The sequence below is a fragment of the Plectrocnemia conspersa genome, unplaced genomic scaffold (genome assembly GCF_051122295.1).
Source record: "Plectrocnemia conspersa isolate PC_06_02 unplaced genomic scaffold, ASM5112229v1 ptg000008l, whole genome shotgun sequence".
In the NCBI taxonomy this organism is placed as follows: domain Eukaryota; kingdom Metazoa; phylum Arthropoda; class Insecta; order Trichoptera; family Polycentropodidae; genus Plectrocnemia; species Plectrocnemia conspersa.
The window spans coordinates 13,532,824-13,558,495 of NW_028277172.1; the positions used below are offsets into that span (position 1 = coordinate 13,532,824).

The 25,672-nt window shown below is 29.8% G+C and overlaps 1 protein-coding gene across 1 annotated transcript in view; it reads left to right on the forward strand.

The window, feature by feature from the left end:
- Positions 1 to 25,672, forward strand: part of LOC148233041 (uncharacterized) — a 252,942-nt gene that overhangs the window by 216,956 nt on the left and 10,314 nt on the right. The window contains exon 5 of the mRNA XM_088189639.1: positions 857 to 969. Within this exon, the coding sequence (XP_088045765.1) occupies positions 857 to 969 (113 nt within the window). The remainder of the gene's footprint in view (positions 1 to 856; positions 970 to 25,672) is intronic.

Consider the following 25,672-nt stretch of genomic DNA (forward strand, 5'->3'; position numbering starts at 1 on the left):
GGATATGCCTAAATAGTTGATATGTTAATTATATGTTTATGTGTTCGCTCCCCTCGCTAATTGGACTCGCGGCAATTAAGACCTAGTTCAGTCTGTCTATTAATCTTGCCTTACTGCTCCGTATTAACTCGTAGATAAATATCTCTGATGGGGTTAATTTGATCGTTTGTTCAGAGTGATCTCGCACAGTTCCCTCGTGTGCATAATTAATCAGTTTCTCAGGCATTTCAAACGCCTCTTATACATCTTTTCCGATACCTATATATACACATGCCTATAGTATATACCATAATGGGTAAATGTACCCTTGTTTACCCCGCATGCCCGACAACATCCTTTGAACTAATCACATCTGGACCAAAGCCCACCTTTGCTTTGCATGGTGACGGAGGCTTGACACGTGCACACACAACGCGGGATTGCAACAATCACGGGTTGCTAGCCAGATTTGTACACAATTCACGTAGCAATCAAGGAATATTATTCCCGGAATATACACATACAGGATTTACAGAATTAGATGCGTCAGAATAGCAGTGGTGTATACGGCAAGTCCTGAGGCGATGACTCGTGCCATTTCTGTTAATGAAATATAGCAGTGAAAATATCTTGCTTTCAAGACGGTGTGTATATGCGTCAACGGATGACCATAGTGCATTTGCGAGCATTCCTGAATTCATATTAATGGCGGTTTATTTATGTTATATATGGATCGTAAATAATATCTAAATATTCAGACGCACTGGCAGTGCTTAATTTAACGCGAGTTTCAAAGATCTAGATGGTGGCAATTTATCATAAAATATATATTTTTAAGTCTAGTGAATGCTTAATTTTTATGTTTTTATTGTTACAGACAATCGATGCTTCATATCACAGCAACCCGAATTTTCAAACATCTGCTGTAATAGCCCTCGCTTCTGTTCTACTGGTGCTCGGTGTCTTCATAGGTGCTCTTTTAGTTTGGAAGTAAGTGTATTTTAATATATTATAATACGTAAAATAATTTAAAACATCTCAAAAATGTGTATGGATCAGTAGTGTAAGACTATAACTAACACCTAAAAGACCTAGTATAGTTTTTCAATTTCTATCGTGTCTGGGAGACCATTGTTAGCAACTTTGCGAGCCACAAATTGAACCAAATATCGCGCAGTTATACTACAATATATTTTAGCTTATTTAAAACGCATATATAAATTTGTAAAAAAAATGTAATAAAAGATAATTTACGCTCTCATCTTGATTAGAAGAATTATCTTTATTTTTATCGCACTCTACACATTCGGCTCAAAAGTCGCGTTTATGAAACCTTAACAAATTGAACCTATATTTTTTTATTACGGCGCTGGAAAATCGCTCGCTTTTTTTTCTCTTTCGGGAAATTCGTCGAGAGCTTCTTGATTTTTTTATGGGGCCATAAAAGTATTTGCGTATCGCACGGTACGGACTCTATACAGTGCGTACTACTACCTATACATTTATTATCCTCACTTTCGTCTTGGGTGTATGTATGTATGTGTGTATATGCGCGCACGCCGGTATCAAATATTTGCCAAAATGTGAACAATGTTTGCGCCCTTCGCGATTTATGCCCGTCACATAAATCGCGTATCGAAATTTATCGTTTTTTCCGCGTTTTTGCTCAGCCATTGTTTATCGGGGCGTCGGCTTTTGCACAATGTTTTATTTCATCGCCGACGAATTTACATGAATTTTAAAATGTCGCCGCGATTTTTGTCCACTCTGTAGTATCATCGGTCGCGGACTGTCCCCAACAGACATAGCCAACATTTTTCCAATGAATATTATATTATTTACTATTACATTAGATTCAGTGTTAACAAAAAACATCTTAGAGATATGAATGTTATTTTACAGTACAAATCTGTTAATAGTAGTAGGTTTTGGCTTATATCTCAAAAACCATGGATCGTATTACGTCGTATTTTGAGAAGGCTTTCAACAAGGTTTGTCATGAATTATTACTAAAATCAATTGTCCGACCTCAATTGCTCAGTTAATGTAACTTGGTTATTCTCAAGTTATTTCAGCGATCGTACACAGTTCGTAACCTATGGCGGCCGATTCTCAAAATAATATATCACCTTATCAGAGGTACTTTAAAGATATAACCTGGGCCCCAAATACGGCAGTTACAAAATCAAGTTTTCTCCTGTGTGTAGGTGATTTAAAATTGTTTAGATGCATTCGATCTATTGTGGATTAGATTTCTTACATAGTGATTTAGACTCTATTTGGAGATAGATTTTCGTTTACCCATGTAAATGTCTTTTTCTTAATCTAGTTCACCATCAGATTATTCGTACGATTTCCTGCGATAAATTCTCCAAGATAATCGGCATTGTTATAAGGAACGCGTTTTACTCTGACGATCCGCGAGTTATTGTCCTCCATGACACTTTAATTCACAGCATTTTTGAATCAGAATCTATTATTTGGAATCCTCCTAATCAATAAGAGGATGTTTCTGAATCTCAGCGCCTTTCTTTTGGAAGATTTTGCTTCAAGTTGTATGTTGATAAGCTTTTATCAAACTACTGAAAGATTTTGTTAGTCTACCTGGTCTTTTGTCTTCCTGGCTATCCGAAATTGCCGAATCGGTTATCTGGCTCCTTAATATGCTAACACTGCACATTAATCTATAAGTCAGCTACAAGGAGCTGGTCTGCTTCGTATAATTAAATTTAAATAACATATAATTTTTTCTCTTTATTACTTTGTATTATATTTTATATTTTTATATTTTTGTATATTGTAATAATACAATGTATTGATTTATTTGCCATGGTGAAGCATTGTTATGTCACGATAGTCTTAATTTAATTAAAATAAAATAAATTAATAATATTATTAATTATTAAAATATACAGATATACCGAATTTTCTTAACTAAATCTTACATTCTTTTTTATTCACAATTTTTATTAAACATCACACGTTCCTTAAAAATATCATTAATGTGATGTCCCTGAAATAAAATTAAAGTAACGATCATCAAACTTAAAATACATTAATTTGCATCATTATATCATATGTTTTAAAATGTTTAATGTCAACATTATATAAAATGACTTTATAAGCACTCTGTATAATATAAAAATGAATAAAATTAATAGCTAAGCTTTGAGAATCAGTTAGGTTCAAATAAAATCGACTCATGTGAAATATCAGATTTTATTTCATTTACGAATAACAGTACTCGTGTTATTGCGTTTAATAGTATCGTGTTATTCAGTAAACGTCTAACATATTGTTTTCTAACTGTGTAAAATAAATTGGATGCTTAGTTTATAGGTAGCATTAGCAATGAAATGTTTATTGGGTCAAATAACTATTTTATAGCAGTTGTCTAGAGTTATTCCTAATATAAAAACACCATATGAAATAAAAACATATAACTTCGATTGCTATTGTAAATATAATTATTATACATATTAAGTAATAAAACCTACATTTATTTTTAACAATACGCATTTTTAGATAATTAATTGGCATTAGTTATTACTATTTGTTAATTTTAAAAATATAAATAATATATTAGCAGCATATTAAATGGTCTTCATTAAATTATATTTGGTATCGAAATTGCCTTAATCATTTTAAAATTATGTAAATATAAAAATAATATTAAGTATTGTCAAAATTGAACATTAATTGCATATTCCTGCTCCTTTAACATCTTAATTTTTATTATAATATAAGTTACACCTTTTACCACATATGTTACAAGTTCCGATAGGATCTGCGTGACGCGTCAAACCGTTAATTTGTAGCAGCAACGTTGCCCCTATTTAGTGTGTATTCATTTATGTGTTCTTTCAGTGATATCTTTTGTACGATAGTAGAAACTGCTCTTAAAATGTATAGCTTTGTTTCTGTTTTTGACATATTGTGTTTAATTTTAAGTTTCTCATCCTATTTTTTATATTAATTAGTTTAATAATCGTCTGAGTATATTCAATATAATTATATTTATTTTTAGGCGTACATATTGATGATATTTGAGCTTGTTCAATTACGGTTGTTAAGTTATAAATATCATCATAGATTGTTTAAGTAACCGTTGATGTATATTTTTAAACTTTAACCACTAAATGTGACTCTACAATGCTCTTAAAACTCTCTTCCAATCAGCATTGTTATAGTCAAATACAATTTTAGGGATAACCTCGACCTAGTTCTCTAGAGTAAAAAAAACAGGGAGGTGGTCCGAAGACAGAGCCGGGATACATTGCATATCTGAGATCTGAGCATTGCCTTAACTAACGCAATATCTAAAATTGACGGCATCGTGCTATTGATAAAGTAATACGCTTAGAATAGTGTTATGTAAGTAGCTAAAAAGCGTAAATTCAGATAGATTTACATCAATTCCAATGCACGTGTCTAGTCTAAAATCATCAAATTTCCAAGTCCAAACACAGCATCAAGATCGCAACGGGTTAATTTCCATACATTATTATTTAAATGAATTTTCCTAGTTTTAATTTAACATACTAGACCAAGTTGAAAAATTATTAATAATGTCAATCTAACACATTTTAATTAGGTATTAAAAAGTTCTGCGTTTTAGCGTATATTTTTAATTTTCAAACTTGTTTTGCTATTTTCACAGTCTCGCCGCATCTCCAACCATAAATATCATCTGCCCGCAAAAAAATACGTTGAACATCCCTGGTGCGGGCAGTATCGGATTATTTTTGCAGATACGGCCGAGACAATATATTCCGGCATTATAGGCCGTTCCTTTCGCCGCGGCCAGCCTCCATTGTCTCGGGAATTATTTATGTTATTGCCTCCCGCCAGCCATACAGCCACCATAGCACCTTATTTCCAGCCAAATGGTAATACACCGTACACCCTTTAATTGACTGCGTTCTCCGCTCGCCGCTATAATGTGACTCGAACACATATTTTTCATCGAGCGAACTGTTATATCTCGATCCATCGGTGAGCCATTAAAATATTAAAAACTCATAGAATTATTTGAAAAACGCTATAAAGAAAATGTCGGATTTTAATCATAGAAATAGATTAATACAGCCTATTCATCCTTTTTCAATCTTTAGTAGAAACGCAGATATAAATGAAAGACAAATTTTAATAATAATTTTTGGAGAGTAATGCATCGCACCTTAGTAAAATGGTTTATAAATTAAAATAACACCTTATTACATGGGAGATATTTAAAGTTTTATAAAAAAAAAAATTAAATGTAATAAAAATTAAAATAACTATGAATTATTTTAGTTCTTAGATCAGCCTATTTGAGATCGTAACAACACACCTTCTTACTTAACATTTTATTTTCTAAATTCCGATACATAAGATTTTGCTACTTTGAAGAGAATTTCCAAAGTAGCAAATTACATATATTCACCGCTATAGTCTGTATTGCACAAATATTGCTCGTGACTGCACAAATATTGCTCGTGACAACCGACCAGTTGCGTAATGCGCAATGAATGCAAGCAAATATCCAATATGTATTGATTGGAATTTTTTTTACGAGTATTATGGACAGTTTTCTTAAATATACAATGGAATTTTTTGTCAATAATTACTTACCAAAAATAAAATCCTTCAATTTTTTATTGTTTAATAAACTAAAATATTAACATAACAGACGCAATTTAGGATATTTTAAATTTGAAACAAATGCTTATTTATATCGCAAAATTACGTTTAAAAAAATATATAGAAGAAACACTTAATAAACACGCTACTAAAGACACTGTTTTTGAAGCACGTTATCCAGGGGAGGGGGGCGCAGACCATCGGCTACGCGCCATCTAGGTGCTTTCTGGTTTCGTCGTCCTTAAGAGAACAAAATGACATAGACATTTATATGTTTATTATATTAAATCAAATACAAAAAAATATATTTCTCTTGCAAACTAAGTTTTATATATATGTTTATTCAGAATATGTTTTAGCTGACTTTTTAATATTAATTAGCCTTAAATTGTTACTAATAGGCGGATAAATATGGGAAAAAACTTTAGACGAGTTAAAAGAATAGGGGATATAGAGAGGGAGTATGAAATCGTCTATTCCGTCAACGGGTCCCTGGGTGGGTCCCCGGGGGTTCCAAAGTTTTAATATTAAGTCGTAAAGGTGGCCCCAGCGCTGCGGTTCGGCGATATGGAAAAACTTATAGGCGACGTTATAATAAAAGGGAATGCTGTTTTCCACGAGCAAAGTTCATTTCCCGGACTTTTTTCTTCTTCCCTTTTTCCAGCCGGCCGGTCGGGGGAAATAATATTTTGTCATTTGCGAGCCCGGCCCTGGCGAATCTTCCTACCGGCGATGATAATAATTTTCTTGGCTTTTTTGCGTAGCTGTGTGTATTATATGTAAAAGATATTGCATTCGGTTGATTTTTTTCTTGTCTAGGGGCGGTCAAAGTTTCCTCATAAAAAAGCCGAAGGCGCATAATGAAAATTTTGCGCTTATATTTTGTTTCTATTTGAGCAGGTGGTGATTCTTTTAAATTTAATTTAGATTCTAGAGTATCTTTTTATATTAAAAATAAAAGAGTACGTTAATTAAAATGTTAATACATTATTGCTACAAGTCCATTGAATTGCACTTTGAGACGTTTGTCATAACATGCCCATTTTAAAACAAAAACAACTTTTCAATAACTATCTATTAGATATATTTTACACACAACATTCATAAGACATCAATTATCAAAATAATAAAATAATGCAAAGGTAGTTCTTATTTTATTTATTAAAAAAAATAGTAGAAATAGTAATTTAATAATTAAACACCTACACAAATCTTTGGATTTAGTTCGAAAAACTAATTTAGTAATATTTTAACTAATCCATAGAACTAAAATATTTACCATACACAGCAAATTAAATATCACATACACATTTTCTGATAGGGGTTAGAAAGGGCTGCTGTTTTTGGGGCTAGGATATTCAGCCTATCCATTAGATTATTTTGTGATAAATTATGCGCCTCATATACATAGCTAATCTACATTTGAGTGGACGCAATCTTCCAAAAATATAATTCTTCAAGCAAAACTTTTATGAAATTATATTGAAACGTTTGAGATTTAACCACACATTCGTATAGTTTTAATCGCTGTATTTGCACTACTTCCTTTTTTATTAATTTTATTTATTTTACATGCAATATGGTAAATTAGGTTTATTTTCGGCCATTACTATTTTTGATTGCTACAGGACTAAAGAAGAAACAGAAGTTACGTAGATAGCGTGCCTTTAAGGATGACAAAAAATTAAGGTTGGAATAGCGTAGTCCACGTAGGACCACGGCCTAGGCTCGAATTTTTATTTATAAAAAAAAAACACTATAATTAAAAATCTGCCTCAGCTTTAAAGTAATATTTTTTTATTTTAAATTATAATTTAAATAATAATTAATAATATAAATGTGAAAATAAATAAATTTATGTATTTTTCGTTGGTGTTTCTCAAACCGTATATGTATTTATTATATTTTTCGTTATGTTAAGTCAGCTAATAATTTATATATCATATTATTACTTTCCCATGCATAATTTATTGCCAGTTAGATTAACCTTTTGTTGATTTAGCAAAGGAGCAAAAACGGCAGTTTATGTAACGAACACAATAAATATATTTAATTAGTCGGTGACTTATACCTAAAAGACCTGGGTCTAAATCCCATATATATATTCTAGTGTTTTTCAATTGCTTTCGTGTCATCAGAATTTAATATTTTTATATAATTATATTAATTAGGTTTTCATTAATATATAATTGAAACAATAATGATTTAGTTCTTTCATAGTGGCATCTATTAATTGTAAGCTGTAATAGGTTAAAATCAATAAAAAATATATGTATCTAATTTACAGACTGGTGTCTCACTTCTTAGTAGTGTTGCTTGTTTTCACCCCGTTTAAGCACATTGGGCTAACGTCATGTTGCAACAAAAGCTTAACAATGAAATAATTAGTCGGACTTTTAAAATTGTTATTTATAATATACAACAATATTACAGCAGTATATTAAATTTATCAATAAGATTTATTATTTATTTTACAGTATACATTATCTTTATTTTGAATGGATAAATAATAATATAAAATTTTATTTTGTAGTCGCAATTTATTTTTATAACTGGTACGGCTATATTATAGTTGTAGATTACTTTAGCTTATTAATATTGTTAGTCTAACTGAAGAAAAAAATCAAACAAAAAGCTAAAACTCATAGTGTTTAAACTAGAGATATAACCGCGACTATTTAGACACAACCAGAGTTTAATCGTCAAACGCGACTTTAACCACCATCACCACCACCGCCAACATCAACCACCACTCGAAACTTGTTCGAGTTAATTTTCTTTGCTTTATCCATTTATTTCATCCACACTGCGGCCGTATAATTGCAGCATAAATAAAATCTGAACACACGAACACGCGACCGGTTTATTATTATTTGCTTGTGTATTTTTTCAGACCTCCTCCCCACACAGTTGTTTATTTTTTTCGCATTTATTTATTTATTTTCCTCGCTTTGTGAATGTTTTTTTTTTAATTTTATTTTTGTGTTTTTATTTATTTTCACCGGAGAGCCAGAGCTCCGGATTAGCGCCGCCGGCGACGCTGGTCCCTGGTAGTTAAATAATTATTCATTTTCGCAATTAAACGTGGAAGGGCCCGTTGTTCCGGGGCCGCATCCGAGGATTTATCGCCGGTCCTTCCTGGGCCCCGATGCTGAGGAGGTGGTGCCCGAAAGCCTTCGTCCGGCCCTGTTCATTAGTCATTTTCGAGCGGGATATGAATTTATTGCTTCGGATCTTATCGCCTCTGCGAGCGAAAAGTAACTCCATACACACCATGTATATGTATACTGGACACAGTGAGAAAGGATCCTTCAAGACCACCGATACCTACTTATATAATATTGCTGCGTAACGAAGGGCTAATGCCTCCGATGACGAATATAATGGATTTTCAGATCCACAGTAGGATTGTGTTCACAAGTACCTCTCTAAGACTTTTCGGTATGAATTATTGTCATCCTATATTATATTTAATTAAGGCATCGAATTCAATATCGTAAAATGTAATAGTATTACCTCATATATATTTATATAACAATTGAAACTTTAAGAAGCTTTCACTCTTGGTGTTGCTAATCTTTTGTTCATAGATAGAAGCATATCCATACATTGATCTCTCACCTACTTCTCTTAATTTTTTAATGACAATACAATTTAATTATTTTCTGACCTTAAGAAGTGCTAACACTTAATAAATTTAGTTTACAAAGTTTAATTAATAATACAATAGACACAATTTCCTAAATGGAAACGCCCATAATTCATTACAAATAATAAATCCCATATAAGTATATATTTAATATAGATTTCTAATGATGTTATCATATTTTTCAGTATAATAAGATTTAATTATTTATTATTTATTTTATTTTATTAATTTATTTAGCTTAATAGCTAATCTTTACATCTAACAAATTTAGTAAACATATATAAAAAATATATAAAAAATACAGAAAGAAAAAATAAAAATATACAATAATAAAGACTTAATATTATAATTTATTTCTATATGTACGAAGGTGTTTTTTTATTCCATTTATGAAACCCGTTATATTTTTGCTGTTTCGGATTTCTCTTGGAAGACTATTATATAAATCAAACCTCCGTACATAACTCCCCTAGCCGTACTCGTTTTCTTATACTTAATTATTTTTAAATTTTCTCTATTTCTAGTATTATATTTATGTACATCTTTATTTCTTATTAAATACTTATTAAAATATTCTGGTAACATATTATTTTCTAACTTATATATAAATACTAAAACATTCATACTCAATATTTCTTGAACATTCAACCATTCTAATCTATCAATCATACTTTTACAATTAGTTAATCTATTTTTATTTAAGATTACTCTCATTGCCCTATTTTGTTATTTTTGCAACATTTGTTTGTCTAATTTATTTAACATATTTAATAGTGTTGCACAATAATTAAAATGGGGAAATATTATACTATTGTAAATTATTTTTTTTTGTATTTATACTTAATATATTTCTTAATCTAGATAATAAACCTATTTTTCTACTATTTTTTTTAATATGTAATTACAATATTCTTTAAAATTTAATTTTGTATCAACAATTACTCCTAAATATTTTATATTATCCACTATTTCTATACTAGAGTTATTTATTACTATTTTGGTACTATTATCTAACACATTTTTATAATTAATAAACATACATTAAGTTTTATTCTAATTTAATTTAAGTACATTATTCTTTAACCATATTTCTAATATACTTAATTCATTATTTAAATTATTAATATATTACATAAATTTTTATTTTACCTTATTCTTTCACGTGATTATAGACATATCATTCTTTTACTTAATTTTAATTCGACATTATCATAATAATAAAAAAACACACGCAAAACTATAGAGGTAAATATTAAAATTCATGTATCATATTAGCATTTATTAAACACATAATGCATCTCACTATTTTAGTAACTATATTATACTTCTAAATTAGAATACATTACTGAAATACATACAACGTACACAACTCGAATATTAAAATAATTTATGCAACTGTCATCATTGCCGTCAAATCAACAATCTTTCCATACCCATTTCCGAAAATAACATTGTAATGAGAAACCACCCTAAAATGACTGAAGTATAATCAAACCTCATCCCCATCCGAAGTTTTCCCATCTTTACTCGCCCATTAGCGACAATCAACCGCCATTTACGACTAATTACTTTTTTTATCGCTCAACAAAAACGCGACAGTGGATCTCACAGTGTTTCAGTTTGTATATATGGCTGTTCAATGTCGTAAAACCCCCTGAAAGCTGTGTAGCTATCGTGTTTTACTGTTATTAGATACACCTCACCAATTCGTCCCCGCCTTGAAAATTATCTTTAGAACTTTACAAACATAATAATTTATTATTTATAAGAAATTTTATGGATAATGGAGCATAAAATTTTAATAATCAATAGAATATCTAAATTCAATCAAATTCATATTCGATATTGAAATAGTATTGAATCAGTTTTTATTATTTTTATAAATTATTACTTTTAAAAATGCTGATTCATTTACAAATTAGTTGTGATATTAATCTGACCCAACTTTTAAATCAAAGCTTGATTTATGAGTAGTATATTAGCATTTTCATACAAGGCTATCAAAAAATGTTATATATTAAAAAATGGTAAATAATATATCTCTATAATAATAATAAAAAATGCGATGATAGAAAAATGGTTTTTTGCTGTTTGTAACTATAAGTAATACCTGTCAATATTTTTTTAAATAGTATTTAAAAAACAATATTAGATATGTCACATGTACAGTGCGTACTTTTTAGCATAATGCAAAATCCTAATAGTCATGTCTTATGTATTAATTTGCATTATAGATTTGCACTTATTTTAATGTTTGTATATGTTACAGTAAATATGCATTAGCAATTAAGCCATTTTCTCACTAGTAAAAATATATCTTCACTAACACAGTCACATAAAATGTATTAAACAATCGTTTTACATTTTCAGTGCTCAGTATCTGTATATGTAACGTCACATCTTTCAACAAAATACTACAATATTTAAATTAAAATAAACCAAACCCAAACATAACTTAATTAAAATAAAAAAAAAACAATTAATTAAATTTAAAGAGCAAATAAACGTTTTGCAGCTATCAATTTTTACTATCACGATAGATGAGTGTATAAGTCGCTGTCTATTGACCTGAAAGACCTAGGTTCAAATCATATATCGACCTTAATATTTTTCAATTTCTATCAAGGCTGGGGAATCGGAAATAGTGAATATTATTTAATTATAACTCAGATTGATCATCACAAATTAGGTTTTTCTAAATTTTCATAATATCACGGATGAATATCATAAAGAATATTTAAAATATAATTAGCTCGTACCTAATCCAAAAAGTATCTAAAATTCTCTTATAATGCACTTTTTCAACTCATGTATAAAAATTAAATTGAGCTTCAAAACAATGAGTTTAATTGACATTTCACAGCAGTATATAATTGCCCCGGGTAAATTATATTATCGCTAGTAGCAATATATATCTACTAGTAAAAATGTATTCAGATATGATTTAATTTAAAAGTCAGTAAAAATATATAGTACCATTGTAAACAGTGGAAGTGAGCGAATGTAGATGATAACAAACGTCTTTGAAATAGTCTTTATTAAATTTAAGTAAGAAAATGTAGAATTTATTTAATTCATAAAGGTTCTAGTCTTTAGTCAAGATTTGTTTTAAGATATAAAATAAGTCAAGAACATGAACCATAAACGTGAGTACGTCAAATATTAAATAGAATGTCACAATTTATATTCAAATTATTAATCAGATTGCTCCTCTCTTATCTCACAATTCAAAGGAATTTTAACGTTATTTAACATTTATTTTAAAAGCATTATCTTGAATATTAAAACATATTAAACACAAATCCATGAAAACAGATCGTTAAAAAATCTCATTCGACCTTACGTATAACAAAACTTAAAATAGTTTTATTATTACATTAAAAGCTATTTAGGATCTAATAAAATTAGTATTACCCTAACTTGTAAAAGTTTCACTTGAATAATAATCTAGCAGCCTTTTCTGCATATAAATATGTAATTAACAATATGACAGACTAGTGACATAAGTCGGTGACTAATATCGAATCTAAGAGATCGTTTTAACGAGAATGTTTTTCTAGATTTTTCTAATTTTAAGGGTGAACAATAAAAATTAAATCGCGTGGGTTATGTACAGTGACATATTGATTATAAACTGTAAAAATAATTTTATAATCAATAAAAAAGATACCGCTGATTTCAGTTTGGTGCTTAGTAGTTATTGATCGTGTTTACCTGGTTGTAACGCATTAGTTTAACGCCTGTAATGTTGCATCGGGAGATTTATAATAGTAAAAGTTACAGAGCTAAAAAGTGTATTATTTTTTAATAATCTAAAAATTTAGAAAAGACTGCTCTATAAATATATATATATTTATTTACACTACCTATACAAAAATATGATATATTGGGCGAAAATTGCAATACCGCTGGATGCACTCATAAACTTTAAAATATTCATAGTTTCCGTTCGAAGCCCATATATTTCGATATAATATTTTTACGCTCGCCTCATAATATTTTAGGATGTTTTTCACTAGAAGCGTTTTCAATTTTATATACGAAATCAATTCGCAGGAGGCAAAAAAATAAATAATATATTTACGACGTTTTCACAATAGTGAAGAGCTTTGGTGACCGAACTGCGACCATCCATTTTCCGAAAAAAGAGGACCTTTCAACCATCATTAAATTGAAAGCTCGCGCATTTTAATTTTGCTCTTCAATGCCACTGTGCATGTGTGTGTTCGTGTAGCGCATTAAGGCCCATTTTACCCTTTTTGCTTGAGCTCAACGCCGGAAAAACCATTCGCTCGAAAGGCGTCGCCCTTGGTTGACGCCCCTCTATCAATATTTGCAGTGATTGAACGAACCTTTTGTCAGGTGAAAGGCGGCATCTCCATTTTTCAAATAAAAAAAATGCACAACGCTAGCTCGCAGATTGTGTTCGTCTATTACGTGTATGTATGTGCAGGGCCGTTTTTAACATACGATGTCGCCCTGTAAAAAATACTATAACCAACACATTTTTCTACTATAGTTGTATTAGAACATATTTGAGTCTAGAATTAAATGCGTAGTCATATGTCGTTTAAGTTGACGTTAAAGTAAAAATATTAATTTAATACATATTAGCTATGTATGTATTTGTAATATTTATAATAATATTAATATAAATACAGAAACCAAAAATTCCTTCAAAACCTTACACTCTGATCCTTTGATTATTAGCGTCCATTATAACAAATTATTATCATATTGAAGTCTGTTATCTTAACGATCATTAAGTTCTCTATAAATTTTTTGCACGTAGTTTCGTTCAAAAAATTATCAAATTTATTATTTTTTTATTGTACCAGGTTTGGGTAGATGTTTGATTCTCGATGATATGTTTTTATTTGTTTTACTAATTATTAAAAAATAAGTTAAATGTGCATCTTGCTTGCTTCTTACAACTTTTAATCTAGTTGTAATAATCATGTCCAATTCGACGACCCCAAGAGCTTCCGCCGTTTATTTGACATTCATTAATTAAAAATACATGTAATATTGGGTTACTTTTAAATGCGCGTTTTGCTGAATCAAAACTTTTATATTACAATAATCTTGAAGCAATAATTATGTTTAATTCGGCGCCCCCGAGAGCTTCCGCCGCTCTGTTTGCGCATTAGTATAAACCGACCCTGTGTTTGCCAACGAGGCGGCCTTTCCACCCACAGAGACGTAGCGAAGCGCCCGCTGCAAAATTGACGATTTTATTATATATTTTTTCACTTGTCCCGATGCTCTTCGGCGTATTCAATCAGCTAAAGAGCTTCGAGTGTCAGCATAAAGATAATGGACGCCCAACTCCCGGCCACCCCGCCAGCCATCATCTGCGCCGTGGGGTGGTGGTGTTTTTGCGGCCTGCGTTATTTACGTTTAGTGGCGGAGGCCGCTTGATAAATGGAAATCTGGAAAAGTTGGGAAAACTCCCTTTGGAAGTATTCCAGCGTTTAATCCAGTATCTCGGTTATTGATCACTTTTAAAGTGTTGCCTTTTCATCTTTCGCTTTTGTTTGCCGGCGCGCGACAATCTCGAGTGTTGTTGCGCGAATCGCTCTTTGCAATCTCTCTGTTTTGCGACCTGTATCATTATCGACATACTTTGAAGGCCGGCTTTTGATGAAATTCAATAAATATATGTTTGAACGATTGCGACTATCTGTAGAATTTTTTTGAGATTTGTGTAATGCGCTTTGGTATAAACAGGCATGGTCAGACTTTCTGTGATTTGTATCTAAAACCAGGGCAAGTTGTTCCCTTTTGCCTTGTGTCCCCAAGTCAGTGGAAAAAATACATGTCGCTTAACTTTGCTAATTGTTTAATATTTAAATAAAATGAGTATTAAATAGTGAGCTCCTTACTTGATGCGTATCTTAGAGACGTTATTGCATAACATTGGTCACAGACAATTTCTCATGCAATTTATTACTCACGCAAAGGAACTTGCTCACACGAAATATGTTCAAAAATCGATCTCTCATACAGCTATTGATCATAAGAATATTGCTCACACAGAACATCAATCAAACGGTTTAAGGAAATGTAGGATTTTAAAAGAAATGTATTTAATTTCAATATTAACCGGACAGAAAGTGAAATCAAATTTCAATTTAATAAATATTCATAGACTATTTTTTAAATAATTTTATTCGGTTTTACAAGAAAAATTGCAAGGTTAAATAATAACGTGGCAATTAGATATTATTTAATTTAAAAATCTAAACTGCTGATTTGTTAAACTAAATATATAAATGAACGGTGAGAGATATAAATATAGTTATATAATATCTGACCGTTTAAATAATAAATAAAATCAAATTAATACAATGTAATAATTATTATATATGAAAATATGTTTTTTTTAATTTCCGCCATAATAAATAATTCATTACTACTCCGAAAAGTGTTTCAGCGTAATCCCTGTATTTCTTACGCGCATATTGCTATATTTGTAATGTTTAAATACGTAAGTAAATAAATAATTTTCCCAAATTTATAAATAAATAAATAAGCAAACGTTTCAAGATATCGTAAAGATATATTAAATTAATTTAAAATTAAATAAATATATGAATAATCTAAAATATCTCAAATATATATAAAAATAATACGTTATTTTAATTATTAATAAATTTATTCTTACATATTGAGATTTAAGAAGGTATTTAAATTCCATAACTAAATTGCTATTAAAATAAAAAAACATTTTTTCCAAGTAATTTATTTTTATAATTACCGGACACAAAAGGAAAAAAAAATAATTTACTGAAATAAGAAATTAATTAATATTTATAAATAATTGTATTATTTCCTAAATAAATATACATACTGTATTTTCATACTAAGTATGTACACGACAACATAAAAATAATACACATTAATTGAAGGGCAAAAGTATTAATAAATATGAACAAATATTTTCAATAAATTGATACAAAATATTAAATACATATTTTTTATGTATATAAAATTTCCGCCCATCATGAATCTCTCAATAATTTTTAAGCAATGAACGTGTATTGAAATTAAATAACTTTTCTTAAAAAATTCTAGCAATTGCCTTGCTATGTGAGCAATAGTCCGTTCACTGAAATAATATACCCATAATGATTTCTTATATATATATTATACTTATAAATTATTATATATACCTCATCCGAAGAAATTTAAAATATATTATATAATATTTATATTTATAAATAAACATCACCGTATAAAAAAATTATAATTAGATTTTTTTAATAATGAAATATTAAAATATAAAAAAAATGTTTTTTCCCTTAAGAAACAATCACGAGTAAGGGCCGAATAAAAATACTGAGACAATATTGGACATTTGCGGTAACTTCTAAAGTGTAATGGCCCTTTCTAAAAGAGGGAGAACAATCATGATGCTGCGTCATAGATTTTATTACTGTGACCAAAGTTTCGCTTTTGTGCGCTATAAACCCCAAAGAGGAGAAAAATATTAAACTGTATTTCAGATTAAGAACTTGATGCTGTATTTTATTATCATTATTATTAAATTTCTTGAGCAAGAGTTTGTATATATACTAGATTTTCAATCACATATGTCATTAGTAAGAATTGTAAATTATTAATATTACTGCATTTCAACAGTGTAATATAATAATTTAATTATTTTTCAATCATAATCCATCAAGCTTTAAATTTACTATGTATTTTTACAAAGACAAAATGGTAAAAGCCTTCGACCAAATGGAGCATAAATTCTCGCTATTTACCACTATTAATCAGAGTCGCTGAGGATGAAAGACCGCGAGAGATAAAAAAATGAAAAACATCTACCTAAACTTATAAATCATCCCACTATTTTATATATATATATATATATATATTATATATATATATATATATATATATATATATATATATATATATATATATATATATATATATATATATATTATTTTTAACAAATCTCTAACTTTATTTTTACCCCACGGGAAAATATCATTCAAAAATGTAATATATTGAGCTATCGTAACTCTGTGTAAGTTTCTATTCATTATCTATACATATATTACATATGTAGTTTGCTGTTAAAAAGGCACATTCAATTAATATATTGTGGAACATTACGTTTATATATTATCTAATAGAAACTTGATATATTTAGGGTCGTTTGATTCGCCCGACAAAGTAGCGACGTTTGGGTACAAAAAATAAATATAATATATAGAGAAGAATGGTCAAAACAACTGTTTCAAAGAACAGAATTGTTTCTTGGCAAGGAAAGGCTCCGAAACGGCGCCTCGTCACTGACCATCTGTCACAGTTTCCATTTTGACAACGCTACTTTTTGTTTGGTTGCTCCATAAACCACTAATTCGGTTGTCTATTCAATGTGTACATTATACTTACGTATCCTAGCTACACGTAAATACAGGATGTTTTAGATTATATAGCTATAAAATTAGCAATTAATGTTGCGTGGAGGTAATGGTAATTGGTTCATTAAAAACACATGTGTCACACACTGTCATAACTTGGATTGCCAGTTTATTTTATAAAGATCCTAGAATCCAGAAAGGTCAAACTTATATCGACATTTTAATTATACTTATTAAACTTAAATAAATTTATTTATTTTGTGCACTATTTTATATATTATTACAATAATATTTTTTAAATCTGAATTGAATCATTTATATACAAAAATATATATATATCTTTTATTCTCTCGTGCATTAAATTAAATGTAATTAGGTCGTCTGGAAAACAGAAATAATAACACCCTATGGTTCTAGGACCAAAATTAGATTATTACCTTTTAAATTGAATTTGGTATTTTAATTAAAATATAACACCATTAGTTTTATTTTACCTAACTCTCAGTTTATATATTTTTCTGCTCTTAATGAATTATGTTAGATGATTTAATAAATGTTTTTTTTGTATCTAATATTATTTCTCACGCCGCCTTTATCTAGTGTGTATAACTTACTGAATTTAAGAGTAGACTTTTCTCTTCTATTGATTGTTGTTCCCATCATAACACAGATCATTATAATCAATTAGTTCTCTCATCACCGAGCATTATTTGTTATCCTCTATTGTGCCTACCCTCCGAGTGTTTGTCTGGTGGCTTTTTTTATTATAATTTGAACAATCGTGCGTGCTTATTTCATATTTGCTTTGGCGTTCGCAAATTTCAAGACCATAATAAAAACATAGATTATCGCGTCGGTCTGGAAATGGAGATCGTTTTTCGGTGGTGTGTTCGAGACAAAGGCCGCTCGCGAGGGCCCACCGGAGCGTGGAGCTCCTCGCATGAGGTCACAACAATGGGGGGCCCCGATACACAGAGAGAGGGGGCCCAGGAGGTCAGGGGGCCCTGCGGAACGGCAGACTCAATTATGGCGACCAATCCCAAACTGGTGTACGGATGAATGTGGACGACGATTAAACCATGGAACCGTTGACGGGCGGGCATTTTGTATTGCCAAAGGTCGGGCTACACAAATATAATATGACGTGCATTGATAGCAATAGTACCTATGTATATTAAATGGTATGCTATTAAAGATTTGCTTACACTAATATTACACTGTAGCATAATAACTCATATACGAATAATATTATACATAAATGTAATTAGTGTTTCTGCAAATGCAAAATGATAATATCTCATTTCTCTATAATTGTTTTTTTATTAAAAAAATAGTTTTAAATTTTTAACGACCGCTGCAGTTTTGAAAACAATTAGAAGTTTTAAGTCCGTTAAATTCATAGCTGCATTCAAAGCAGGTAGTTAAAAAAAGAACAAGGATTTTCGGTTAACACTCCAATAATATTGTTTGACAATATAAGTGTTATTTCCTCGAATATTTGTTGTTTAACATATAAAAATAGAATGCAGGTAGCAATGACTTAAAAATAATTATATTATTAAAAATTGGCAAGGAATTGTTTACAGGAATTGGAAATAAAAATAGTTGGAATTGTTGTTTTGTGATCAATGCTGCAAAATTGTAATGATTTGTCAATATTGTGTAAGTATAACATTTATAATATATTTAAAATCAATAGTGGTATTTTATTAATTGCTAAAATTCCATTGAAGTTTTTAGCAATTATAAAATCTCTGGTTTGAAAGTTTAAATTTTAATATTCACAATCAAAATGTTACATTTTTCCTAAAGAAAAAGATTCAGTCCATTTACTTTTGTGTATGAAATGATATCTTAATACAATTAAGTAGAAAGATATATTTTTTGTCAGAAAGAAAAAAGAGAAGTTTGTCATTTAATAATTACTTATATAAAAGAAAACAAAAAGTTAAAATAAATAATGTATATTCTGAAGAGAAATTAGTGTCTTATGGAGTACCACAAGGGTCTAAATTGGGACCATTGTTATTTGTTTTGTATATTAATGATATAGTTAATAACGTGAAAAAATGTAAAATTCATCTATTTGCGGATGACACATTAATGTATTGCATAGGTGATAACATTAAAGAAATTGTAAATAATTAAATAATGAATTAAGTATATTAGAAATATGGTTAAAGAATAATGTACTTAAATTAAATGAGAATAAAACTAAATGTATGTTTATTAATTATAAAAATGTGTTAATAATAATAGTACCAAAATAGTAATAAATAACTCTAGTATAGAAATAGTGGATAATATAAAATATTTAGGAGTAATTGTTGATACAAAATTAAATTTTAAAGAACATTGTAATTACATATTAAAAAAAATTAGTAGAAAAATAGGTTTATTATCTAGATTAAGAAATATATTAAGTATACATACAAAAAAAAATGTACAATAGTATAATATTGCCCCATTTTAATTATTGTGCAACACTATTAAATATGTTAAATAGATTAGATAAACAAATGTTGCAAATAGGGCAATGAGAGTAATCTTAAATAAAAATAGATTAACTAATTGTAAAAGTATGATTGATAGATTAGAATGGTTGAATGTTCAAGAAATATTGAGTATGAATGTTTTAGTATTTATATATAAGTTAGAAAATAATATGTTACCAGAATATTTTAATAAGTATTTAATAAGAAATAAAGATGTACATAAATATAATACTAGAAATAGAGAAAATTTAAAGATATTTAAGTATAAGAAAACGAGTACGGCTAGGGGAATTATGTACGGAGGTTTTGATTTATATAATAGTCTTCCAAGAAAAATCCGAAACAGCAAAAATATAACGGGTTTCATAAATGGAATAAAAAAACACCTTCGTACATATAGAAATAAATTATAATATTAAGACTTTATTATTGTATATTTTTATTTTTTCTTTCTGTTATGTATTTTTTATATATTTTTATATATGTTTACTAAACTTGTTAGATGTAAAGATTAGCTATTAAGCTAAATAAATTAATAAAATAATAATAATAATAATGAATCTAATGAGCATAAAAATATATACGCTAAATGTAATTACTTCCTGAAAATTGGTAAAATGTGTTGCTTCTATGTTATCTTATTCACAACATTTTGATAATATCTATAAGTAGGAAATGCAATTATCAAAAGATATCAGATTTCGAGCCATTTATGTTGAAAATTTATGATGTTAGTTATATCGAATATACACAATGCACCATTATCAAAATTTGCCTTTGTCTCGTCACTTCAACTAAGTGCATACGTATGGACATCTGGCGATGCACTCAAAGGCATAATTTAAGACACCAAAATTGCTAGACTAGACGCTAGCCACCTTATGGTATGGTATATTGTAATTATTATCAGCTCGACACTTAATACCCAGAACGATCCTCGTTCTGAGGACCATTTGCTCAGCTGATGCACCACTTCGTCCTTTGCCAATTTCAATTGTAAATGCTCATTGCATCGTGAGCCATTTCGACTAGACTGCGTCCAGATGCTGCTGCTCTCACATCTAAGAGACAGTCATTCTGACAAAATCGAATCGGTTCACGGAAACACTTGACAGAAGCTATTAAACGAACGGTCGTGTAATTATGACCAATAAACCGTTTCATGGACAGGAACTCAAAAGGGTTCGTGTTATCTAAAGTTGCATAGTTTCACAACTAAATGTGGGTAATAAATACACATTATTAATATAGATGTTGTAATATTTTGTGAAAGGAACAGTAAAAAACAATACAATTAAATATATTGTGCTAGTATTAAAATTAATGCGGTAATTTAATAAGCCTATTAAAATTGAATTACATCAAAGACACAATATAAATATGCTATTAATTACAAAATGTATATTGTGTCGTCAAACGTTGCGTCGTTTAATTAAATCGCTAACGGCTCAATTGCCGCCCAATAAATCGTTAATTGTTGCTAGCGAAAAAAGTGTATTTCGTTAACGATCCGCGGCACAAAGTCATATTTCATCCATGCGACCAATTAAATTTTACGAGGTCAATTTATTGTTTCGTTGCTGCTCTATTACAAAATCATAATTTATACGTATATTATATATAAATAAATAAATTAAACGGTGCGCCCTCAGCATTTGCATCGCGCTTGTTCCCCCTTTTGTTCCCGACGTCCAATTTACCGTTGATTTTCTCCCGGCGAACGAATAGAATTTCCCCGTTTAATGTACACCAAACGAAATAATTTTTTATTCTTTAACGAACACCCTGTACCACCCTCTTCTGCATTGTCCGCCTCCTCCACCTTCCCTGATATCCATTGAAATTTTATTTTTAATTTTTGCTGCATATGATAAATCCACACAAAGAGAGAATTTTATTAATTGTTGTGTATAAAATGATTTTTATTATCCAATAAGCAAGTCTAAAATTTTATGGCAACCCCTTTTTCATGAATTTTCCTTTCATTCCGATTTAGCGTTTAAAATTTAATGACGCATTTATTCAAACACATGTCCCTAATAAGGGAAAACAGTCGCGCAATTACGAGACCCTCAAGAAGGGGCTGTTTTGCCCCCCTCTAATCTTCGTTTCGCACAATGTCCCACTAAATACTCGTTAGGGAAGAAAAATGTCCAAAGAACACCCCCACCTACAATCACCCGTCGGCACTTGACCCCCTCTCCTTTTGTGTAAGAGTAATATTTAAGCACTTCGAACAGTGATTAATGCGCTTCGAAGAATTAAATAATGTGTTAAAAAATCATATTTATTTAGCTTTGTTTGACAGCCCGTTAATCATACACATTACATTTATCATTAGTGTTTAAATATTTTATTAATAATCATGGTTATTTTTAATATTGATTTGCTCGGCATTAAAAGCTCTAATTTATCTCAATTAAATAATTTTTAGAAAATGATAAAATTTTTAGTACGTTTAATCTGTACCTGAGAATTTAATATGACCATATCTTATATCATTTAAAATAATTATATCACAATTTCGTTTGAATTCTTTGAATTCATACTACGTAACAAGTGTGCTAGCTTCTATTATGTGCTAAAATAAATTGGTACATATTTTAAAATTTATGTTACGCCGTTCTATCTGCTACAATTTAAAATATAAATACAAGCTATATATTTTATTCTGAATATAACATTATACTACACATAAACATTTTGTTTTTAAGTTATGCTTTGCAAGTGCTTTTAATTTCGCTAATATGTTTCCGTCGCGGAAAACTACAGTCCAAGATACGAGAACGCAGCTGCAATTCTTTTAATTAAAACTGTTGAAAAGTGAGAGCTAACTACTCGTTTTTAATTAAATTTAAACGAATCACATCTTTGCTATATAATTTTAGTAACGCCACCTATGGACCGCCGAATGAATTATTATATAAATTAGAAACGATTCACACAAAAATAATTCCATTAAATTAAAATTATATTAGCGGCTAAATAAATAAAAATAAAAATATACAATACCTACCTACATAACGTCGCAAATACCGCACTTTTAAACTCGGCTCGGGAGTTAATGGCGCCGGGCGTAATTACGGGATTTTTGTGTCACCTGCATAGGAAATAAAAGGTGCCATTATCGTCCCGCATGGTGCCACCCTATTTCTATGGTACACCCCACCCTCGAAAAAAACACCGTAATTGGCGATTTCCCGAAGAAACCCATTTACCCACCACCCGAAATTGCGACCCATCGGGGATTGATGACTGCTCGTGACGAAAATGTAAACGGTCCTGTCTTTCCTGACAATTATTAAATTGGGAATACAACGAAAATGAATCTGCCGCTTTAAGAGTAAACTATCGTTTTCAAGTAAATATCAAATTAATACAGAACGATAGAACTCATTCGATTATCTATCACATTGCATATTACAAGTGTATATAATACTTGATTCAGTCTTTCGCTACAAATACAATAAAGGATACTGCATTATACAATTTTGTAAACAAAGATTAGTTAACTCGATATTATGTAAAATTATTCATATTTTTTATTATAAATCGAGTTATCGTATGTATTTCTGTGACAAAGAGAAGTGCAAAATTGTTATATAGTGTAATTGGGCAATAAAACGTGATAATAACATGATTTTGTAGGTATTGTATAATGCAGTGGTCAACAACATTATGTAAGAGAGCCGCAAGCGCTTTTTTTAAAATTGTAGAATAGTTTCTCAAACATAAATTATATATTTTTACTGTATACACTTTACTTTAATAATACTATGCTTCGTTACTGGCATTATATAATTTGCAGAATTTTTCAACGAGCTTTATATTTTCTTAAGTTTAAGCAACAATTTTAATATCTTTATACATACATAAGAAATGTTCCTAATGAATTTAAAGTCACCATTTTAAATAGTGAATCAACAATAATTAAATATTAACAACGATAAATGTTTCATTAAGTGACGTCTAAAATCAATATCATATATTTTACATTTTCTTTTATATGAAATTGCAAAGTATCATTATAATTGAGTCATCTTATAAAGTATTGTATATAAAATCTATTTATAAATGTATTTATTTAAAATAGGAGCAACAACAAAAAATAATTTATAGTATATAAGAAAAGCAAAAAAGAATATAATAGCTGACATTAAGTAGATCAAGTGCAATGCCAGCGTATTAAGAAACTGCGTCATATGCGTCCTGTCTCTAATATTAATCAGAAGAGGACGCGATCGTGACTTAAGTGGCATAGGTACACGAATAACTGACGGATCGTTAAAGTGAAACGTGTTACATATAATGACGAAATAGCGCAGTCCGTAACGTCTCAGATTAGTAACACTGAAGTTGCAGGTTCGAGCCCCGGCAGCGGCACCCAAATTGTTATTTATAAAAATGCGCTATTATTCAAATCTGGCCTGAGCTGCAGTGACACATATTGATTATAAATCGTACTACACATCAAAATTTATATTGCCTAAAAGTTGTATTACACATAAAATAAAAATTTAAATTTCTATTTATTTAAATTGTAAAACACATAGAATTATAATTTACAATACCACTGATATACAGACTTATTTGTTGTAGGTATGCATAATAGGTGCTATTTAACAGGAAATTATTTTGAGAAATATGTGCATTAAAATAAATACTTTGTTCCATCAAACGAATTGTTTGTGCATTTACTTAGCTAGTGAATAAAAAGTGAAAACGATTTTATGAAAACATAACTGAAATATTACGCGATTTGTTTTAAATAAAAAAAAAATTAAGAGATTCTATTACATTATTATTTTCAACATCTTTTCGTCGTTTAAAAAAAACATTGCGATATGATACTTTCTAATAATAAATGATTACAATAATTATCTGTAAAGTAACATTTGCAATAAAAATATACATAATATATGATTATTAAACCAAATGATATGTTCTAAAACTACACAAATCTCACATTGATCATAACAGTAAAAACTGTCACTAAAAAATGATGTGATAAATGTAGACTAAGGATTATAATTAATTAAATCGGCGCATCTCATTATATGCACAACGTGCACGTAGATCGTAACCACTTCCCAAAAGTATAACATATTACCGTATCTTCCCAGAATCCGAAAACACATCTCGTTTGCGCTAGAGTATTATGTAAAGTTTGTACCGCGGAAACAATGCGGCCGAGACGTGTCGCAGCATCCATTCGGTTCAAGAGCATACTTTTGCAGATCAGATTTACACGTTCGACTCTATTGGATTCGAAATCACGTCCCATAAAACTACCGCAGCTTCCCGAGGGAATCCATGAATAACATTTTTCCATTGATTATCATTAAAACTTGAAGGAAGTGATTGTCTTCCCAGGTTTGTGTATCATGGTCTCATCATTATTCCAACCATCTGGCCGCGGCACTTAACCATCAAAGTTGCACGAAACCAACGGCAGTTTGGAGAAGTTTAAGCAAGAAGACACGGTGGATGTTTACGCTAAAGTTTGTCAAAGTTGACAGCGAGGGGGAGATACAGGCAAAAATGGACGG